Source organism: Columba livia, chromosome 14 (genome assembly GCF_036013475.1).
Source record: "Columba livia isolate bColLiv1 breed racing homer chromosome 14, bColLiv1.pat.W.v2, whole genome shotgun sequence".
Lineage (NCBI taxonomy): Eukaryota > Metazoa > Chordata > Aves > Columbiformes > Columbidae > Columba > Columba livia.
This window is the reverse complement of record NC_088615.1, coordinates 15,249,169-15,265,575: the sequence shown is the minus strand read 5'-3', so window position 1 is coordinate 15,265,575 and position 16,407 is coordinate 15,249,169. Positions and strand designations below refer to the sequence as shown.

General features: G+C 41.7%; 1 protein-coding gene across 8 annotated transcripts in view; it reads left to right on the top strand.

The window, feature by feature from the left end:
- Positions 1-16,407, top strand: part of KCNIP1 (potassium voltage-gated channel interacting protein 1) — a 374,463-nt gene that overhangs the window by 353,823 nt on the left and 4,233 nt on the right. For all 8 annotated transcript variants that reach the window (XM_065030115.1, XM_065030118.1, XM_005503528.3 and 5 more), the window contains 6 exons: positions 304-428; positions 8,135-8,204; positions 10,836-10,906; positions 12,708-12,815; positions 13,583-13,687; positions 14,261-14,323. In XM_065030115.1, the coding sequence (XP_064886187.1) occupies positions 304-428; positions 8,135-8,204; positions 10,836-10,906; positions 12,708-12,815; positions 13,583-13,687; positions 14,261-14,323 (542 nt within the window). The remainder of the gene's footprint in view (positions 1-303; positions 429-8,134; positions 8,205-10,835; positions 10,907-12,707; positions 12,816-13,582; positions 13,688-14,260; positions 14,324-16,407) is intronic.

The following is a 16,407-nucleotide window of genomic DNA, read 5'->3' as shown; positions in this document are numbered from 1 at the left end:
TATATAAGAAATATCTGGTGTTGCCTTTCGTAGCAACGTATCTGCTGCCTGCCCTTCTGTTCTCACCACTGGTTTTGGCTTTGTGAATGGGGAGCTAATTGGCAGCCCAGTGAGAAATGTGAACTATTGATTTACTGATATGGCTTTTCTTTTGCTTTCAAGAGGCTGAAAACAGTTATACAGTTCAGTTCTGTTGATGGTCTCTTTTTCCCTGTTGTTGCTGAAATCCAGACTGTCCTATCCGTCATGTTAATAAAGCAAACGTAACAACCAAAATAAATATTTTCCTCTCTTCTCTTTCAGATAAAATTGAAGATGAATTAGAAATGGCTACAGTGTGTCACAGACCCGAAGGACTGGAACAGCTTGAAGCACAAACGAATTTCACTAAAAGGGAACTTCAGGTGCTTTACAGAGGATTTAAAAATGTAAGAACAATACAGAGTCTAGTATGTATGTCCCCACCAGCCGCAACTGCTCAGCTGCATTTTGTATCATTCCCCCGTTGAACATTAGCGCTTTTGTGCTTGATCTCCCCTACCACAGTGAAATGAACACAATCTGCCTCTCCATCTAATATTTATGACACCTTAATCTGCCTAAAACTGGGTTTGGATGAATATTCAGCACATAATATTCTCATTAAATTTGTTCCCCAAATGTCAGTATGCACACTGCAATTTCCTCAGCTGTGCTAGTACTTCAGGATAACCTGAAGATGGCTTTATGGTTACGTATTTAATTCTTGCTGTCCGTTGCTGTGTTCAGATATGAGCAGTACTGTACAGAATTCCAGGTCACCTGCTGCTGCCTCGTAGGGACTCCTCATAATAAATAGAAACAGGGAATTTTGAGGCTACGTGAAGCAGATGTTTGATGGACCTTGAAGAATGAATACTCATTACATGGTTGCCTGAGGGCCTGGATTTAGTCACCCAGGTGGTTTGTGCCAGCTGATGTTTTTGTGGTGATTAATAGATCAGTATCAAGCTAGCTCAATAAACACAGGGTGGTTTTGAAGTTGTCTTGTGGGACAGCCCCAGTATTTCTGCAACCGCCACAGTGAAATGCTGGAATTTCTTTGAAAAAAGAATTCAAGTCTGTTGGGTAAAAACTTGCCAAAAGAAAGCTGAGTTACCTTAAATCCAGGCAATATTGAGGGAAACCTGATGGGCGTTTGAGAAGCGCCTTTCTTTTTGATAGATTCTTGACATCGGATTGAATCACATCTACAGCGTATGCTTGATTTCTCAAAGGGATCTTGTGGTTTCATCCTTTATTTCGCTGCTCACCTAAGCCGGGCAAGGCACAGCTCAGCTTTCTGTATTTTTCTGTTTGGTGCACGTGCTGTATCTATATAGCCTTTGCTTCACATGGAGTGTCATTTAGCCTGTGAAGTTTTCTAACCATTGAAGACTGATGTTCTGACACATCTCCATGCTTTGGGCACTCAGCGAGAAAACATGGCTTTTGAGGCAGAGTTTGACAAGTTAACCTACAGTCTAATATGACACGACCGCCTACAGCAGGAGACTAAACTCGGAGTTCTTAACCGCTGTGTTTCGCTCAGATCTCTGAAACGCCTCCTGGATTTCTGTGTTTGGTGGGAACCCTGCGTGGGGAGCGCTGCCCCGTGCTGAGAGGAGCTGGCTGTGCCACAGCTGCGGTGCAAACCAGCGCGGCAGCCTCGCCGCGCAGACCTGACAGCCACCCGCTGACCCTCCCGACTTTGCTATCGCTTTGCATTACAGAGGCACTACCTCCCAGGGCAAAAGCGATAGACAAGCGCACTAAACTTGTGACATAAACCCTTTTCTAAGACCTCACTGAAGGTTTCAGTATTAATTGGCAGTGCTGGCAAGATCTTGTTTTGTATCAGATTGTTAGGACAAAGCAGTCTGTTTTCCTCCAGCTGCTATGCATGCAGTGCACATGAAGCTTTAATATTTAAGGTTTAAATTGAAATGGAAGGGCAGCTTTAGCATTTGTAGCCTGCAAATCATAGTTTCAATGGGATGGGTAATTATGCACAGCAGGCAGACTGACTCAGCTGTTACCATATTTGCTATTGTACCGAACCGTCTGCTTTTTGGGATGATGTTACAGTGCCATCTGGAGATTCAAAATCCCGGTGGGAATACAGTCATTTTCCTCTCTCTGGTTTGTACTTACTGCTTGCTCTCAGTGATCACAGGTCCTGTTTAATCATGAGGCAGCACCTGGATGATCACAAAGCCATTTCCAGGCACTTGTGATGGCCGCAGGGAACCAGGTCTCACTCAGCCCGGCTGTGGTCGCTGCATCTGGGGGTTGGATGTTCATGAACGTTGGATGGTGTTTGACCGGAGGCACCAACACAGCCTGGGGCAGTTCCTGGACTACTGCCCCAGCTGACCAGTGTCATCATACTCAGTACTTTTCTTCTTTCTTTGTCTCTGAAATCTGTTTCCACACTCCCTCCAAATCTTCACAGTCTATTCCCAGTGTGTCACTGGTCAGGTCTGGTGTCTCTGCACCAAACTGATGGAGGCTTCCACTAAATTCAGCTCCTTTGCCATTTCAGAGAAGCTGAGCACACTAACCTGGCCAGTGTCCTTGCTGCTTGGCCAAATGGCCACTCTCTCTTTGCCCTCTTCTTTCTTTTCCAGTTGTGAAAGCTGCTGTCCTCCAAGACCTCATGATGCCACAACCAAAAGTTCACTTTTATCTTAGCAGTTATTTCTGCCCCAAGATGCATTCTGCATTATATGGAATAGCATCTTTTGTGCTTTGGAGATAGCTGCTGTCAGACTGGAGCCACATGAACGCAAGGCATTTGGTCTGATTTATTTGGCTGTGGTTCTGCAAAAGCAAGGTAGCAGAGGTGGCAAAAACCGACAGAATCTCTGGTGGATCTTGACTTGATATAGCTCTCAGGAGAGATAACTGTTTGAGAAAAACAGCAATATTGGCATGGGAACAAAAGGCTGTGAATAGGTAAAGGCTGGACTTAGAATAAAGTTTTCATTCCCCAGAAGAGTAAAGTTTGGGCAACAGTTTCAGAATGGGAGGGAGGGGGAATGAGAAACTATTTTTAAGATTCAAATTGATAAATTGATGACTGATGAAATGACCAACAATGACAGAGATTTGAGCTGAGTAGTTCAATACCTCTCATTTAGACGATGTTTCTAATGACTACATCCTTTGGAATTTAGTTCATGTGTTTAAAAGGATTGACATTTTTATAGTTTGGTTGGTTTTTTTTCCGCAGTTTGTGGGGGTTCTGTGCTGTTAGGGGAAATGGTTGTTGGCTACAAGGGATAATTTTATAATACTAAATCAGAAAACAGATAACCTAAATAATTGTGGGGCTGCTGGAGACATTCTTACCTTGTTCTAGTGTGGCTATTTTGCCAAATCTGTAATGGAGTGTAGCATGAGATGTAATTATCTGTACAAATCAGCTTTTTTTGGAGATGAAAGCAAGCAATATGAGCAAGGTAGAAATGTTCTGATACTTTAATAATCCTCAAAATATCTCCAAACTGGGAAGAAGTAGTAAGAGCAACAAAGTAGGTTTGATGTGCAAATGCTCAGAGATGCAAATCTGGGTTGTGGATACCAAAGGAGAATATGTTAGAGTCTTGGTGTCTGGTCAGCAACTGAATACGCCCCAAGTACTTTTCATGAGCTGGCCGAGTTAGCTGAGAACAATCTGATGGGCAAGTTGTGTTTCGTCCCACTTCAATTCTGCTGTTGCTCCCTGCCTGTCTGCATTGCACATCTTTGAAAGCAATCAATAAAGTTAATTTCTGATTCCAGCAGAAGAAAGAACAGCAAGCGAAACTTCTGTTTGATTTTTCTTTTCTTTTTTTTTTTTAATTTGGATTCAGCTCTTTTGTAGTTTAGTATTTGAGAAGAAGCCTGAGAGGGTAGATTCAAGTGCATGACTCATGCTGCCCCTGCCAGTGCTCCGTAGTTGGCTTTTGGAAAATGTGGGGTTGTTCTCATGCTTGATAACAATATGAAAAAATGTTTACTTTTCTTGTTAGACATTTTAATATAATTCTTAAGTTAAAGAAGTGAGAAATGTTTACCTGAAATCTAATCCTCTGCCATTGAAAAGCCTTATGAGTGTTATGGAGTAGGACCGTGCTTTTTCATACTGCCAAGAATTTTTTCTTAAATGAGTAAAACTTTATTATCTTCAGTGGAATTTAAACTGACACTAAGCTTACCTGCTCCTTTTCACAAGAGAGATTTCTTTCGAGTCAGCTGTATTAAGTCATACTGTAGCACTAATGAGGCCTCTTGAGCATTATTTGACTCTTATAAAAACAAAATTGTGATCAATTAAGTGCAAATGAATTGGTACCAGCATATGTGTCTGAAAGCAATCCAGTTACAGAGAGCTAAATGGGCTGATCAACGTCAGCGCTGCCTCTCCCCAGCACTCCCGGTGCTTTGATGCAAACTTTCATTTGGCTTCCAGATGGAGCATCAGAAGCAATAAGGATCACGTGGAAATTCGGAAAATGTAATCAGGAAGAGTGGCCAAAGCTGCTGTGGAGATGTTGCCTGTGCGAGCAGAGCGCCTGCAGCAGCAGCCTCTGCTCTGCCCGCCCTTGGCAGCCTTGAACTTCGTTCTTGGGCTTGCTGGTGGTGGGATGGGAATCTTGGTAGACATGGGCTATTAATACAGTGTGGAACAGGTCCAAGAAAACCAGTCCCTGCATTTATAAAATGCATTTAAGCATGTGAAGTGATGGTTCTTAGTGAATATAATAGTTGTATTTATCAAGATGAGAGAAAGGAATACACCTTCATGTTGTGTGTTTGGTCTGTGGCACTATGCTGGAAAGGATGGTTGGGCACTCTGCTAGGCTTGGTTTTTAAAAGAATGACAATTTGGTCAAATACTCTGAAGTTTGCCAAGGGCTGATGTGGGTCTTGGGGCAGCAGCACTGCAGTGACCAGGGGAAAACTTCTCCCCAGCAATGGCTGTTGATAGGGTACTTGCTCTGACCTATCATTAAAAGGTACCATAAATAAATATCAGATTATTTATTTAAGATACATTAAAACACAAGTTTTATGAAACGTAAACTTTAGGAGAATACCTTTATGGTATTTATTGCCTAATTATTTTTCTTCTAATGCTTTCTAGCTTATTAGAAGTGGTAAGAACAGATGAAAATGTGACTGTTTTTCTCATGATAAAGAAACCAGGCAGTGGCTGTTATGTTAGGAGCCTTGGAATGTTTTGAGAGTTCTCATCTAACCAGGAATTCTGCCATCTGGAATCAAAGTCTTGTTTTGTCTGTGACAACCCAGGATCTGGTCCTGCAGCTACTGGCTTTAGGTGGTCCAGCCAGTTTGTTCATCCCCTGGCTGTGGAACAAGCCCTCAACTTTAAGGCTGTAGAACAGGTGGCCCTGGCAAGGTCAAGACCACAGTGACAGATTTGGATTTTAGTTGGGACACTTAAATGTAATCAGTGGAAGGACAGTTGTCAGGACATAAAGACAAATTATCTTTTGCTTAGCTCAAATCTGTCCCAAATCACTGATAGTTTTCTACCCACATAGTGGGTAGAAGGCAGCAGGATTTCTTCTGTGTTGGACGAAGGAATTCAGATCTGATAACCCTAATTTCAATAGCAAGCAGGTATGTATTTAAAGAACTGTGTCCGATGTCACCTGAAGTACCCCTCCTTGCTCTCCTCTTTGACTTGCACAGGATAAAGTGATTTCTCTTGTTCATTCTGTCCTTTTCCATGGGCAGTGAATGCACATCAGCAGGTGATGCTGGCAGATCAGAGACTTTATAAAAAAGCCTTTTTTCTTTTATAGGCATTTCATGGTAGAAGAATTTCTTGTCAAAATCTTTTTTGTTCTTAAAAGGTATCTAAAGAACTCGTCAATAAGTGAGTCATAGGCTTGAATCTTCCCCCAGATTTCCATGTCACCAACTCAAAGGGATTTTCTTAGACTTCCTGAGTTTGCTCATCTCAAATTCAACAACCTGTAACGCTACCGGAATAAGGATTTGCCTGTCTTGGATCTGCAGAGTGCGGTGTAACATGCAGCGAGAGTGTGTTTGTCTGTAGCAGCTCCAGGCTGCTGGTTGTAACTGCAGCACCACTCAAATCTTTCCTGCCTTCAAACCTACCTAGGGCCATGGCACACACCCCCAAACCTGCTCGTTAATTAACTCCAGGGATTTCCATTGTGAGGTGTGGCAGGTGTATTCCAGGTAGGGTCAACTGGCAGCAGTGTGTTTGGATGGAAGGGCTGCAGCTCTGTGCTCTTTCAAACTCATTTCTGTCCATCCCCAAGCTTGCTTGTGCTACCATGACATCTCAGTCTGCACAGGGGCACAGTCCTAGCTGTGCTAGTGCAGAACAATGAACTCTTAAATTAATTTCCATTACTTTAGCAGGTAAGTCTAGGAGGAAAATATGATAGCAGCCTGAAAACTAGCCAGAGTTAGTCAATAGAGTGGATAAGCCATAGCATTACTGAAAAGATCTGAAAAACAGTTTCCGTCCTATTTCTCCAATAATCACAATTAGAATTTATTAGGAAAAGAACAGAGGGACAGGGAGGGAACACCATTATGCTGCAGGATGAATGACTGGTGTACTGGCATCTTGAACATGGCTTGCAGTGCTGGGCTGCTGTCTCACAAAAGGTATGGTGCAAATAGAAAGATGCAGAGAAGAGATGGCCAAAGGATGCCCAGTGCCTTCTGTGCTCCTCAGGGTGGGATGCTTCCGCCTGGAAAAGATATAACAAAGGGAAGATCTACAACAGCAAACATGGCAAGTAGAAAAAGTGGCGGGATCAATTGTTTGTTCTGTATCTCTGTACAGAAGTAATTCTGTGCTCTGTGACAAAGGATCAGTGCCGTCGTTATTTTATTGGTTTGTTCTAGTTTGGTTTTCAAAATTGCCTTCAGATCTGTGAGGAAGAGTGTTGTCAACTGGGAAATATTCTATATGACTGAAAACTTCACATAGGCAGATCACGGTGCCTGAGGTTCTCTGTAATGCACGAACATGTGTTATAACAGCACTGAGCTGGTGGGGGGTGGTAAAGCACCATAGTTAAGCTAAATTTCCTCTCAAATGTTTCTTGAATTGTCCAAATGATGGAAGTTTTTGAAAAAGAGTTGAAAGTAGGGAAACAGGATTCACAAAACAGGGACAATTTTTGTGTCATTTTTTCACCCCTCCCTTCCATTGCCTGTGGTCCTGCACCCTGCTGGGAGGAGCTGAGGACCACATCTCCCTTTTCTCGAGTGCTGTCCAGACTCTGCAAACGTACCCAGGGAGCATCTTCTCTAGAAGATTACCGTAATAGCTTGGATTTTGCTTGGCTGCAGCAGAGCAAGTGTGAGCCCTCCAGGCAGGGATCCCCTTTTCCCTTCCTGAATGCTGCTCTGTGGGGCTCAGTATTAGGTTGGGAAGTTCAAGGCAGAAAATCTGCCACCTTCTTGCCCATGTTTGAAGCAGCAAAAATTGAAAAGAAATCCCTTGCAGTCTAGTACCAGAGCTTAAAAATAAAATAACCCCACAGGTTGCCAGGTTAGAAAATCAGCATGGACACAGTCTGGCTGCTCAGAAGTTTACAGAAGACTGAGCGAATAAACAGGTTAAAAATTATCCAGTCTTTTCAGCCTAATACTAATGCTTGTTTGTAAGGACTTACGAGTATGGCATATACCCTGAGTCTTTAGGGAGCTGGTGTAGGATATCTGGCTACAGCATCCTGCTGAGGATTAATGAATTCACATATGTGCAAGCATCAGACAGGGAAGTGTTAGCTGCAACTAACATGATTGGTAATTATTAGATGGAAGCTTCATATGACAGAAGGCATGAGCTGCCTTTCTAGGTCATCCTATGAAACAGCCATTAAACACTGCTGAAAGCACTGTTAGACTTGTTGCACCACTATTAACGTTTTGACGAGATGCTGAAGATGAAATTGCAGTCTGAATTATTTTAATTTCTTCAGCTGTGCAACCGGAACACTGCAATTTAATTGTTCTCTTTGGGCTTGTAGAGTTTTGCAAATGAACCTTTACAAAGATGGGGGTTTTTTTCTTAACTTTTTTTTTTTTTCTTTCTTTTTTGGTTTTCCAACAGGAATGTCCTAGTGGGGTTGTTAATGAAGAGACATTCAAACAGATCTATGCACAGTTCTTCCCTCACGGAGGTAAGCGGAATACTTTGCGTCTGTGGGGTTTATTGAAGCATGACTTAACATTCATGACTGCCAGCTGGCTGCAAAACAACTTCAGGTAATCTGTGCAAGAAATGTGAATTGAGCTTAAACTCTGCAGGATCCTAAAAACACAGACTTCAAGGTAATAAAATTAAGTTAGGCCCTTTGAACAGTTATTTCACAAAACTATACGTAAACCCACATTAAAGATGGCCCCTAGTTGTCAGCTCTTTGATCCCCAAGTCCAAAATAGAAACTGGAGTTGATGCTGGTTTTGTGCTGACTCTGTGGATGGCAGAAATCTAAATCACTTCCCCTCGTGTTAAGAATCTATATGTTCTTCTAACTGGATATGTTCTGTGGGGAGTCTGTTTTCAAACTGAAAGAAGTGAGTTATGGGTTTGAGTGGCTGGTTAGTACAAGATTCAGTATTTGAGGCTTTCCACTCTGTAGCAGCTGTGGAATACATAGATTTATTGTGGAATGACAACTGAAGTTTTGCAAGAGTGTTTGTGGGCATGTGCATTAAGAAGGTCATTAACAAGTGTTTTTTCAACTAAATGTGAAGATAAAACACATTATGTCTTACAATGCATGTGACCTCAAGGATATACACCTATAAAAAGTTTAAGTTATATTTCGTTTTGGACTTGATGATTTCCTATTGTGGTTGCTTTTGGTTTTATTATAAAAGCAACCAGTTTGTTTCATTTTTTTAACAAATATGCAAAAATTTAAGTATTTATAATCTTAATGTATTTTTGGATATATTCTGTGTTTTCAACCTAAGCTCCAGTATGTCCAAGGAACTCCAGTTACCCCAAGTGATTGCACTAACTCCTTTAAGAGACACACCTCGGGTGACTCCTTCCTTCCCATGGGTGAAAAACAATCAGGCACAGAAACATCATATTTTCTTCCGTTCCCTTGAAATGTGGTCCTCCCTTGTTTAATGATGGCGGTAGTAAATTCATGCTTAATAATAAATCAGTGTGACAGCAGACGTGGTTTTGTATTTTCCACTGTTTTCTTTCACTTGGTTTCCAAACAGTTTGGATAACCTTAGCATCATAGATTTTGAGGTTTTAGATTCCTCAGAGATTTTTTTCACTTTTATGGCTCTCTGTACAGATAAACTTGTACATGCCAGAGGCAGTAAAGTAGCTCTGAATTATGACAACTTTGTACAGTGTCATCCCAGGCTTCTGATATTTTTGTTACATTGGGACCCTGTCCTTGACAGATTTTCATTTTTGCTAATCCGTCATCAAATTACACCAGTGATCCTGTATTTCTTAATGTACTTCATACCTTATTGAAATAAGATCTCTAGTTTAATATTTTTAATTCACTGTTTAGTTGATCTGAATTAGTTTTTGGTAGCCCTGTCCCATAAGTAATTCTGTGGTTTCCTTTTGGAGCTATTTTATTTCAGAATCATTCTCTTAAAAATCATAAAATCATTTTGGTTGGAAGAGACCCTCAGGATCATCAAGTCCAACCATAACCCAACTCTAGCACTAAACCATGTCCTTGAGAACCTCCTCTAAATGCCTTTTAAATACCTTCAGAGATGGTGACCCCACCACAATTTTTTTCCCCTACAGTCCAGTGTATTCTATTGTTATGGATGATAGTAACTTAAGTATTTGATTTTTCTGCACAGTTATACTTTCCTGGATTTGAATAATATGAAAATATTTAATAATTTCATAGAGATCAGAGTAGAGAGATGCTGGGTGATTCCCCCTGGATGTTTGCATAGCTTGTGGCACCAGGCTTCACCTGAATACCCACACATAGGATATAAAGGCTCAGGTTGACCAGTGCTGTGTGCTAGAGGCAAATAGAAGGGACAAAAAAGTACCTGGCTGCTAGAGAATCAATGAAATAATTAATGAGACCTAATGTCACTTTCTTCCATCTTGAAAAGCTGGGCTCTGGTAATACAGCAAGCAGTGTGACTTGCCTGCAGAGCCCAGGCCAGTGAAGGTCCTGAGCTCAGACACCCATTTGATTTTTTTTCTGCACACCATTACTGTTTTTCCCAGTTAACAGCCATCCTTCCCCTGGCCATAGAAACTGTTCTTCTCAATAGAAAGGATTTTTCTAAACCTGGCAGTTTAAGATTCGAAAGGAAGAAAATATGTCTCGGATGAGATTGCTCTTCGGCAGTCATGGGCCAAACTCAAGTGACAGGAACTGGCCCTTTCCAAGGCTGGAGAGTCTCATCCGTATCTCACACAAAGCAGAAGGCAGAGCAAGGAAGTACACGGGCTGCGATCACTGCTTGGGGCTTTTGCTGCATTTCCCACCAGCACTAATACTCCATTTGCCCCAGAGATGCTCTTGGGAGTGTTTTTTTTCTTTCTCATTCTTTCAAGTACAGCCACATAATCCAGGTTGTTTCTACTCTATCAAAAGCTTTTACATTTCAAGGCTGTTTTAAGGGACCATGTGGGGAGTGTGCAAGTCCATGTTAACATTTACTAGTTCACAGAATATCTGGCAATGCTGCAAGGTTGGATTTTCTACAAAAGGAAAATAAGATCATGAATCTTGTTTAGAGCCATGGGTGTATAATGAACTGTTGTACCAATCAGTGCCCTTTGTGTTTTTCAGATGCTAGCATGTATGCACATTATCTCTTTAATGCATTTGACACTGCACAGAACGGCTCAGTGAAGTTTGAGGTAATTGTTTTACATCCTCCTTCAATATCTCTTTCTCAGTTTTGTGTTTTTCAGCTTCTCCATCCATTCTTCACTGTAAACTAGTAGGACATGCTGGATTATGGGTTAGAGGTTTCAGTCTAAAACCGTTTTAAAATCTTGTTCAGTTTAGTTTATGCAGATGGAGTTGCATGTTTTCTTTCACTAAAGAAGCATGTAGATCACATTTTTCAGTACCACAAGGAGAAAGTGCAGAGATTTATATAGCAGAGAGGTCAAGGGCAGTTCCATCCAGTGATTTCCACAGATAATTCAGACATTGAAGAAAAACCAGTACATTGTATGTCTTCATCAGTCATCATGCATTGCATGGCTATGTTTGTATGTTCCTGGAATACGGCTTTTTAAACTTCAGTTGATATGTTGAACAAGCATCTCAGGTACTTCATTCCTAGGGAAACCAAACCAAACTAAAAGGCTTGTTGTTGTGGCTACAAATAACCATTCTCCAAGCTCCTACACATAGCTGGAGGGCAGCGAAAGGATATGTTAGGTCATAGGCCTGTGGAGGATGAACTTCAGAATTTTAAAGACAGTTTACTGTGATCATAAAACTAGAAATCATAGGCAGTCTTGCTTTTGCCATCAAATAGCTAAGAACTCCAGTAATTTCCAGGTGAGACGGAGAAATTAGTTCATTTATCAAATGTAAAATGGGGATGTTACACACACATATATATATATTTGTGTGTGTGTGTGTAAGCGATGGCTGCAGTGGGAGTTTTGCACATGGCAGCTACTCAGCAGTTAGAGACTTCCAGAAACCTAAACACACTGAGACACAGCAAAATGCTTAGATAAGAATTTATTTTTTCTTTTCTCTTAAAAAAGTGCTGAGCTTTCCTTCCTGGAAAACCTGCCTGTTTAGTGGTTGTCAAACATAAGCCTTTTGTCCTCTTTTTTGTACTGTTCAGAAAATTCAAATTCCTCTTAGCTTTGGAAAAAAGGAGCAACGGTTTGTAAGGAGTGATGCGCTGCCCCATGCAGAGCTGATGGAGATAACACAGGAAGCACTAAGTGTGTTAAATGGGGTATCAGGAACGGTATGGCTCTGTTAGATTGAAGATCAGCCTAATAATAAATAATAAATCCATGTAGTGATGCTACTTAGATTGAATGAGCCACCATGCAGTATAACCAATGAATCAAAGTTATTAGAAGCAATAACTTTACTGTAAGCAGAAAATAAAATGCTGTGTCTCAGACTGAGTAATTAGCGGTGGGAATCACATCTGGTCAATCCAGAGAACAAACCCCACGGCTGTCCATGTTAGAGGACTTTCAGATCTTTCTGTCTCCAGGTGGACACAGAGAAAACGCTGGATTTTCCTCCTCCTTCAGTAGCAGCCTGGGGCTGGGGGTGAGAAAGCATCAGCAGTGACTCCTTGTTGCAGACCATTTCTAGGAGGAGAATTGCCACTGGAGCATCTTGTGGTGCTCTTAAAAACCAGACATGTTTTTTCCCATGCTTACGTTCATGCAGCATTTAGAGTTTAGAGCACGATAAATTTGGATGGGTAGCAAGGAAGGCATCACAGCTTCTGGCCTTGAGCAAACAGTGCTGATTCTGGCAAGTCCAAGGAGCCAGAGCAGCCACTGTCCTTTAGGACAGAGAGGACACGTTTTTGAAAAGGGAGTCAGAAGAGTGATAACCACATGTTCTATCCTAAAAAGATAAGCTTTTTAACTGGCATTATACAAAGAAGGTAACTTATAAGAGGATATTATGAAAATTCATGTTTCTCTTTCTGCCTTAAACCAGGATTTTGTGATGGCATTGTCCATTCTGTTGCGGGGAACTGTTCATGAAAAGCTAAGGTGGACGTTTAATCTGTACGACATAAATAAGGACGGCTACATAAACAAGGAGGTAAGGCTGTTTCTGGCAAATGTGGTTGATTTCTGAAGAGAACTGACTGGTTTCTGTTGCAGAGCACAATTAATTTTGCGTGCATCTAATTAAATGCAAATCAGGCTGGACTTGATCATTTGGTGTGTAAGTGAAGTGCACAATCATCTTATATTGCATGATTTTGTAGACATATTTTCCTATATTATAGTGTCTTAGTGGATTGCTTTAGCCGGGAGCAAAATCCTTTTTATGGCTGCAAGCAGCATAAGCTTTGCAAAGGGGAGGGTGACGGTGACAATAGCCACCCAGTGACTGAGATACAAGTGGTTTGTGGCTGCACTGGGAGGTACAGTGTGGGCTCACCCAAAACACTACGAGCCCCCAGCACCACTCCCAAATCCTGCATTATCATCTGGTTGTATCTTCTTATCAGGTATTGCTTGTTCCCTTTGTGGGAAGCCTTGGTTTTGAGCATGGCAACCTGAATACTTTGTGAAGACATCTTGGTTTATCTTTTCAAAACTATTGTGCATACCTGGAGGGTTTGTGGTTAGTGCTGCTGGTCGTGGAGCTGTGTCGTGGTTTGTGCGAGGTGTGGAGAAGGGGTTGGGTTTTCTAGATGAACTTGAGTGTGATGATACGTCATGCACATGTAAAGGTATTCTCTGTGTTGTTTTGTAATAGGAAAAGGAGAGTGAGGAAAAAGGTAGTAAAAATAAAAATAAATGAGCTATCATTTCTATTAATTTCCCTTTTGTGTTTGTGCTGGCACGTCACTACTGCAGGAAATGATGGATATTGTGAAGGCAATTTATGACATGATGGGAAAGTACACATATCCAGTGCTCAAGGAAGATGCTCCAAGGCAGCATGTAGAAGTATTCTTCCAGGTACTTGATTTTTTATGTGTTTTTCTTAACACTTGAGCTATGCACTGATATACTTTACTGTAAGGTTAGCCCCAAGTTCAGTCCTATGCCCCACTATATATTTAACAATAAACCCTAGCATCCATTCAGCTTAATCCTACAGTGTCTGCTGTTTTCCTGGCTCCAGGGAGTCCCATTTCTCTCTCAGCACAACCCTTTGTGTTGGGATGTGCCACATCCAGAAAGCCTGAAGCCTCTGCACATGTTGTAGCCCTTCTGTGCTTCTCTCAACTGCCCATAAAGAGAGACAGGAATATGGGTGCTGGTTGGTGAGACAGTGAATAAATAAATTATGTAATAAGGACAGAGGTTGCTGTGCATGCCAAGGAAGGAATAGCTGGAGGTGACCTCAAAAGTGCTCCAAATACCAGAGCAAACAAGTCCTTAGCAGTCAGCAAATTTATCCAATGACACTGAGTCTGTAATCTAAGCTTGTAAAGTGCCACCACAGTTTTATACGGTTGCATCAAATAATATATTATGCTATAACTGTAGTATTACCTATGGAAACAATTGTGTCTTTTTATTTTGCAGAAAATGGATAAAAACAAAGATGGTGTTGTAACTTTAGATGAGTTTATTGAATCGTGTCAGGAGGTAAGGACAAAATTATAACTGCAATGAAAGGTCTAGCTCATGCCACAGCATTTGCTGAATAGGGAAGCAGGGTCAGGACAGGGTCTCTTCATTTCCACTGCTGGTGGCCAGTGCTTTTATTTTCCAGAGTGAACTGTACTACCTGATTCTGTGGACAAGCAAATAACTCTAGGGAAAGCTCATAATGCCCCAAAACTTCCCTGGGTTGGTTTATTTTGGTGGGTTTTGGTGGTTTGGGGTTGGTTGGTTTGGTTTGTTGGTTTGGGGGTTTTGTTTTGGTTTTGTAAGAGGCTGATGTTGTCTCTGTGTGCTGCCCCCGGGTGTCATTAGCAGGTACCACATTGCTGGAACTGCCCATAGCCAAAGGTCTCAAAATCATGTAGTTACAGCAATGATTTATAAAACTACTTGATGTTTTCATGATCAAACATTGAAAGCAAATGCTGTTATCAGGGCAATTTTTTATTTGTTTTTCTGTTTTGGAAATAAGCTTCCTCTTGCAAGTTTCATACATTAGGTTGACTGTAATAAATATTTGTATTTTTACCAATGGCACAAACATCTACATTAACATGCAGTTGGCCAAGTGTCTGTTGTCTTAGGCTGTAATTCACTGTGTGAATGTTTGCTCAGAGATATCTCTAATATTTAATCAGTTCAATAATGGCTGGTGCAAATAATTGTATAGCAGCCCTCCTGTGTATTTTATTTCCCTGATAAAACCTCTTCTCTTGCGCAGTCAGACAGCTCTGTGTACTGAGCGATGGGGAGGGCTGGGCTGGTTCCCACTGGTCCTGGGTTAAGTCTGGCTCTAGCATCCACAGTATCACAGTATGTTTGGGATTGGAAGGGACCTCAAAAGATCATCTAGTCCAATCCCCCTGCTGGAGCAGGAACGCCCAGGTGAGGTCGCACAGGAACATGTCCAGGCGGGTTCTGAATGTCTCCAGAGAAGGAGACTCCACAACCTCCCTGGGCAGCCTGGGCCAGTGCTCTGATTACTCCAGATTACTTCTCACTCAGGGACTTCAGGTGGCAAAATTCTCGTTAGCAGATGCATAATACAAGGCTCGTTTTTTTCATTTACTTCATTCTTGGTCCCTCCTGATTGTTTAGCTTATTTTTGGCCTTGTCTTTAATCATGTGTGTTGTGTATTGTTTTTCACACTCATAATTTGCCCTCAGGCTGGATGCGTGTGTATGATTAGTGGTCTCAGTATTGAAGCAGCTTTATGTTAGGTTTAACTGTTAGAGTTTAATACTCTGCCCTAGTTTGGGTTTGTTCCTTCTGCTGCCAGACTTGCAGTGGAGCTGTGCAGGCTGATGCACTGTCACACGTGGGTTCCTGGCAGACAGGACTGAGCCCTGCAGCACTAAGATATTTTTTTTCCCTTATGAAAAACAACCCAAAGTGCACTATAGTGCTTACCGCTGCAGTTTCTGAGGGTATGGCTCATGGGCAGTGAAGTCCTTGCATCACTTTGAGGAGGACGATGGGTTTCCCGTGCAAGGTGATACCTCATACTGGTACCCACCGAAGTGTGTTAGAAGTGAGAGAGATGGATGCAGCCTCAAAATAAGATGGAGGAGTGAGATGCAATAGCTCTTCTCAGTGGCTCAACGTGGAAAATTATTTTCATGTTACAGACAAACAGTTGTTCTAACTTTTGGAACAACTGAATTTATTGGGGGCAGAGAGTAGAATCATCATTATGTTTTCAAACATTACTCTGCTTATTACATTGAAGTATGATTTTGAGACTTCATGAGAAGCAATCTGGGATTTCCCTTGTGTGTCCAACTTTCTCATTTGGATCTAGGAACCTCGCAGGGGCTGAGATTGCATGTATTCAGGCTTTGAGCTGGTTGTATTTCTGGGATGAAGTGGTCCTTCAAGGCAGCTTGCTCATCAGTTCAAAACCTGCAGCCGCTTTTGGATTTTTGAAGCATATTAGCTAAGTGCATATTTGCATATTCAGGATCAATGAAATGCCCTGAACTCTGAGGGTTCAGTACAGTCACAAGCTCAGTGCTGCTGTCTGGTTTTCCTCAGTAAAGTGTAGCTCATGCTGGATGTCAAGCTT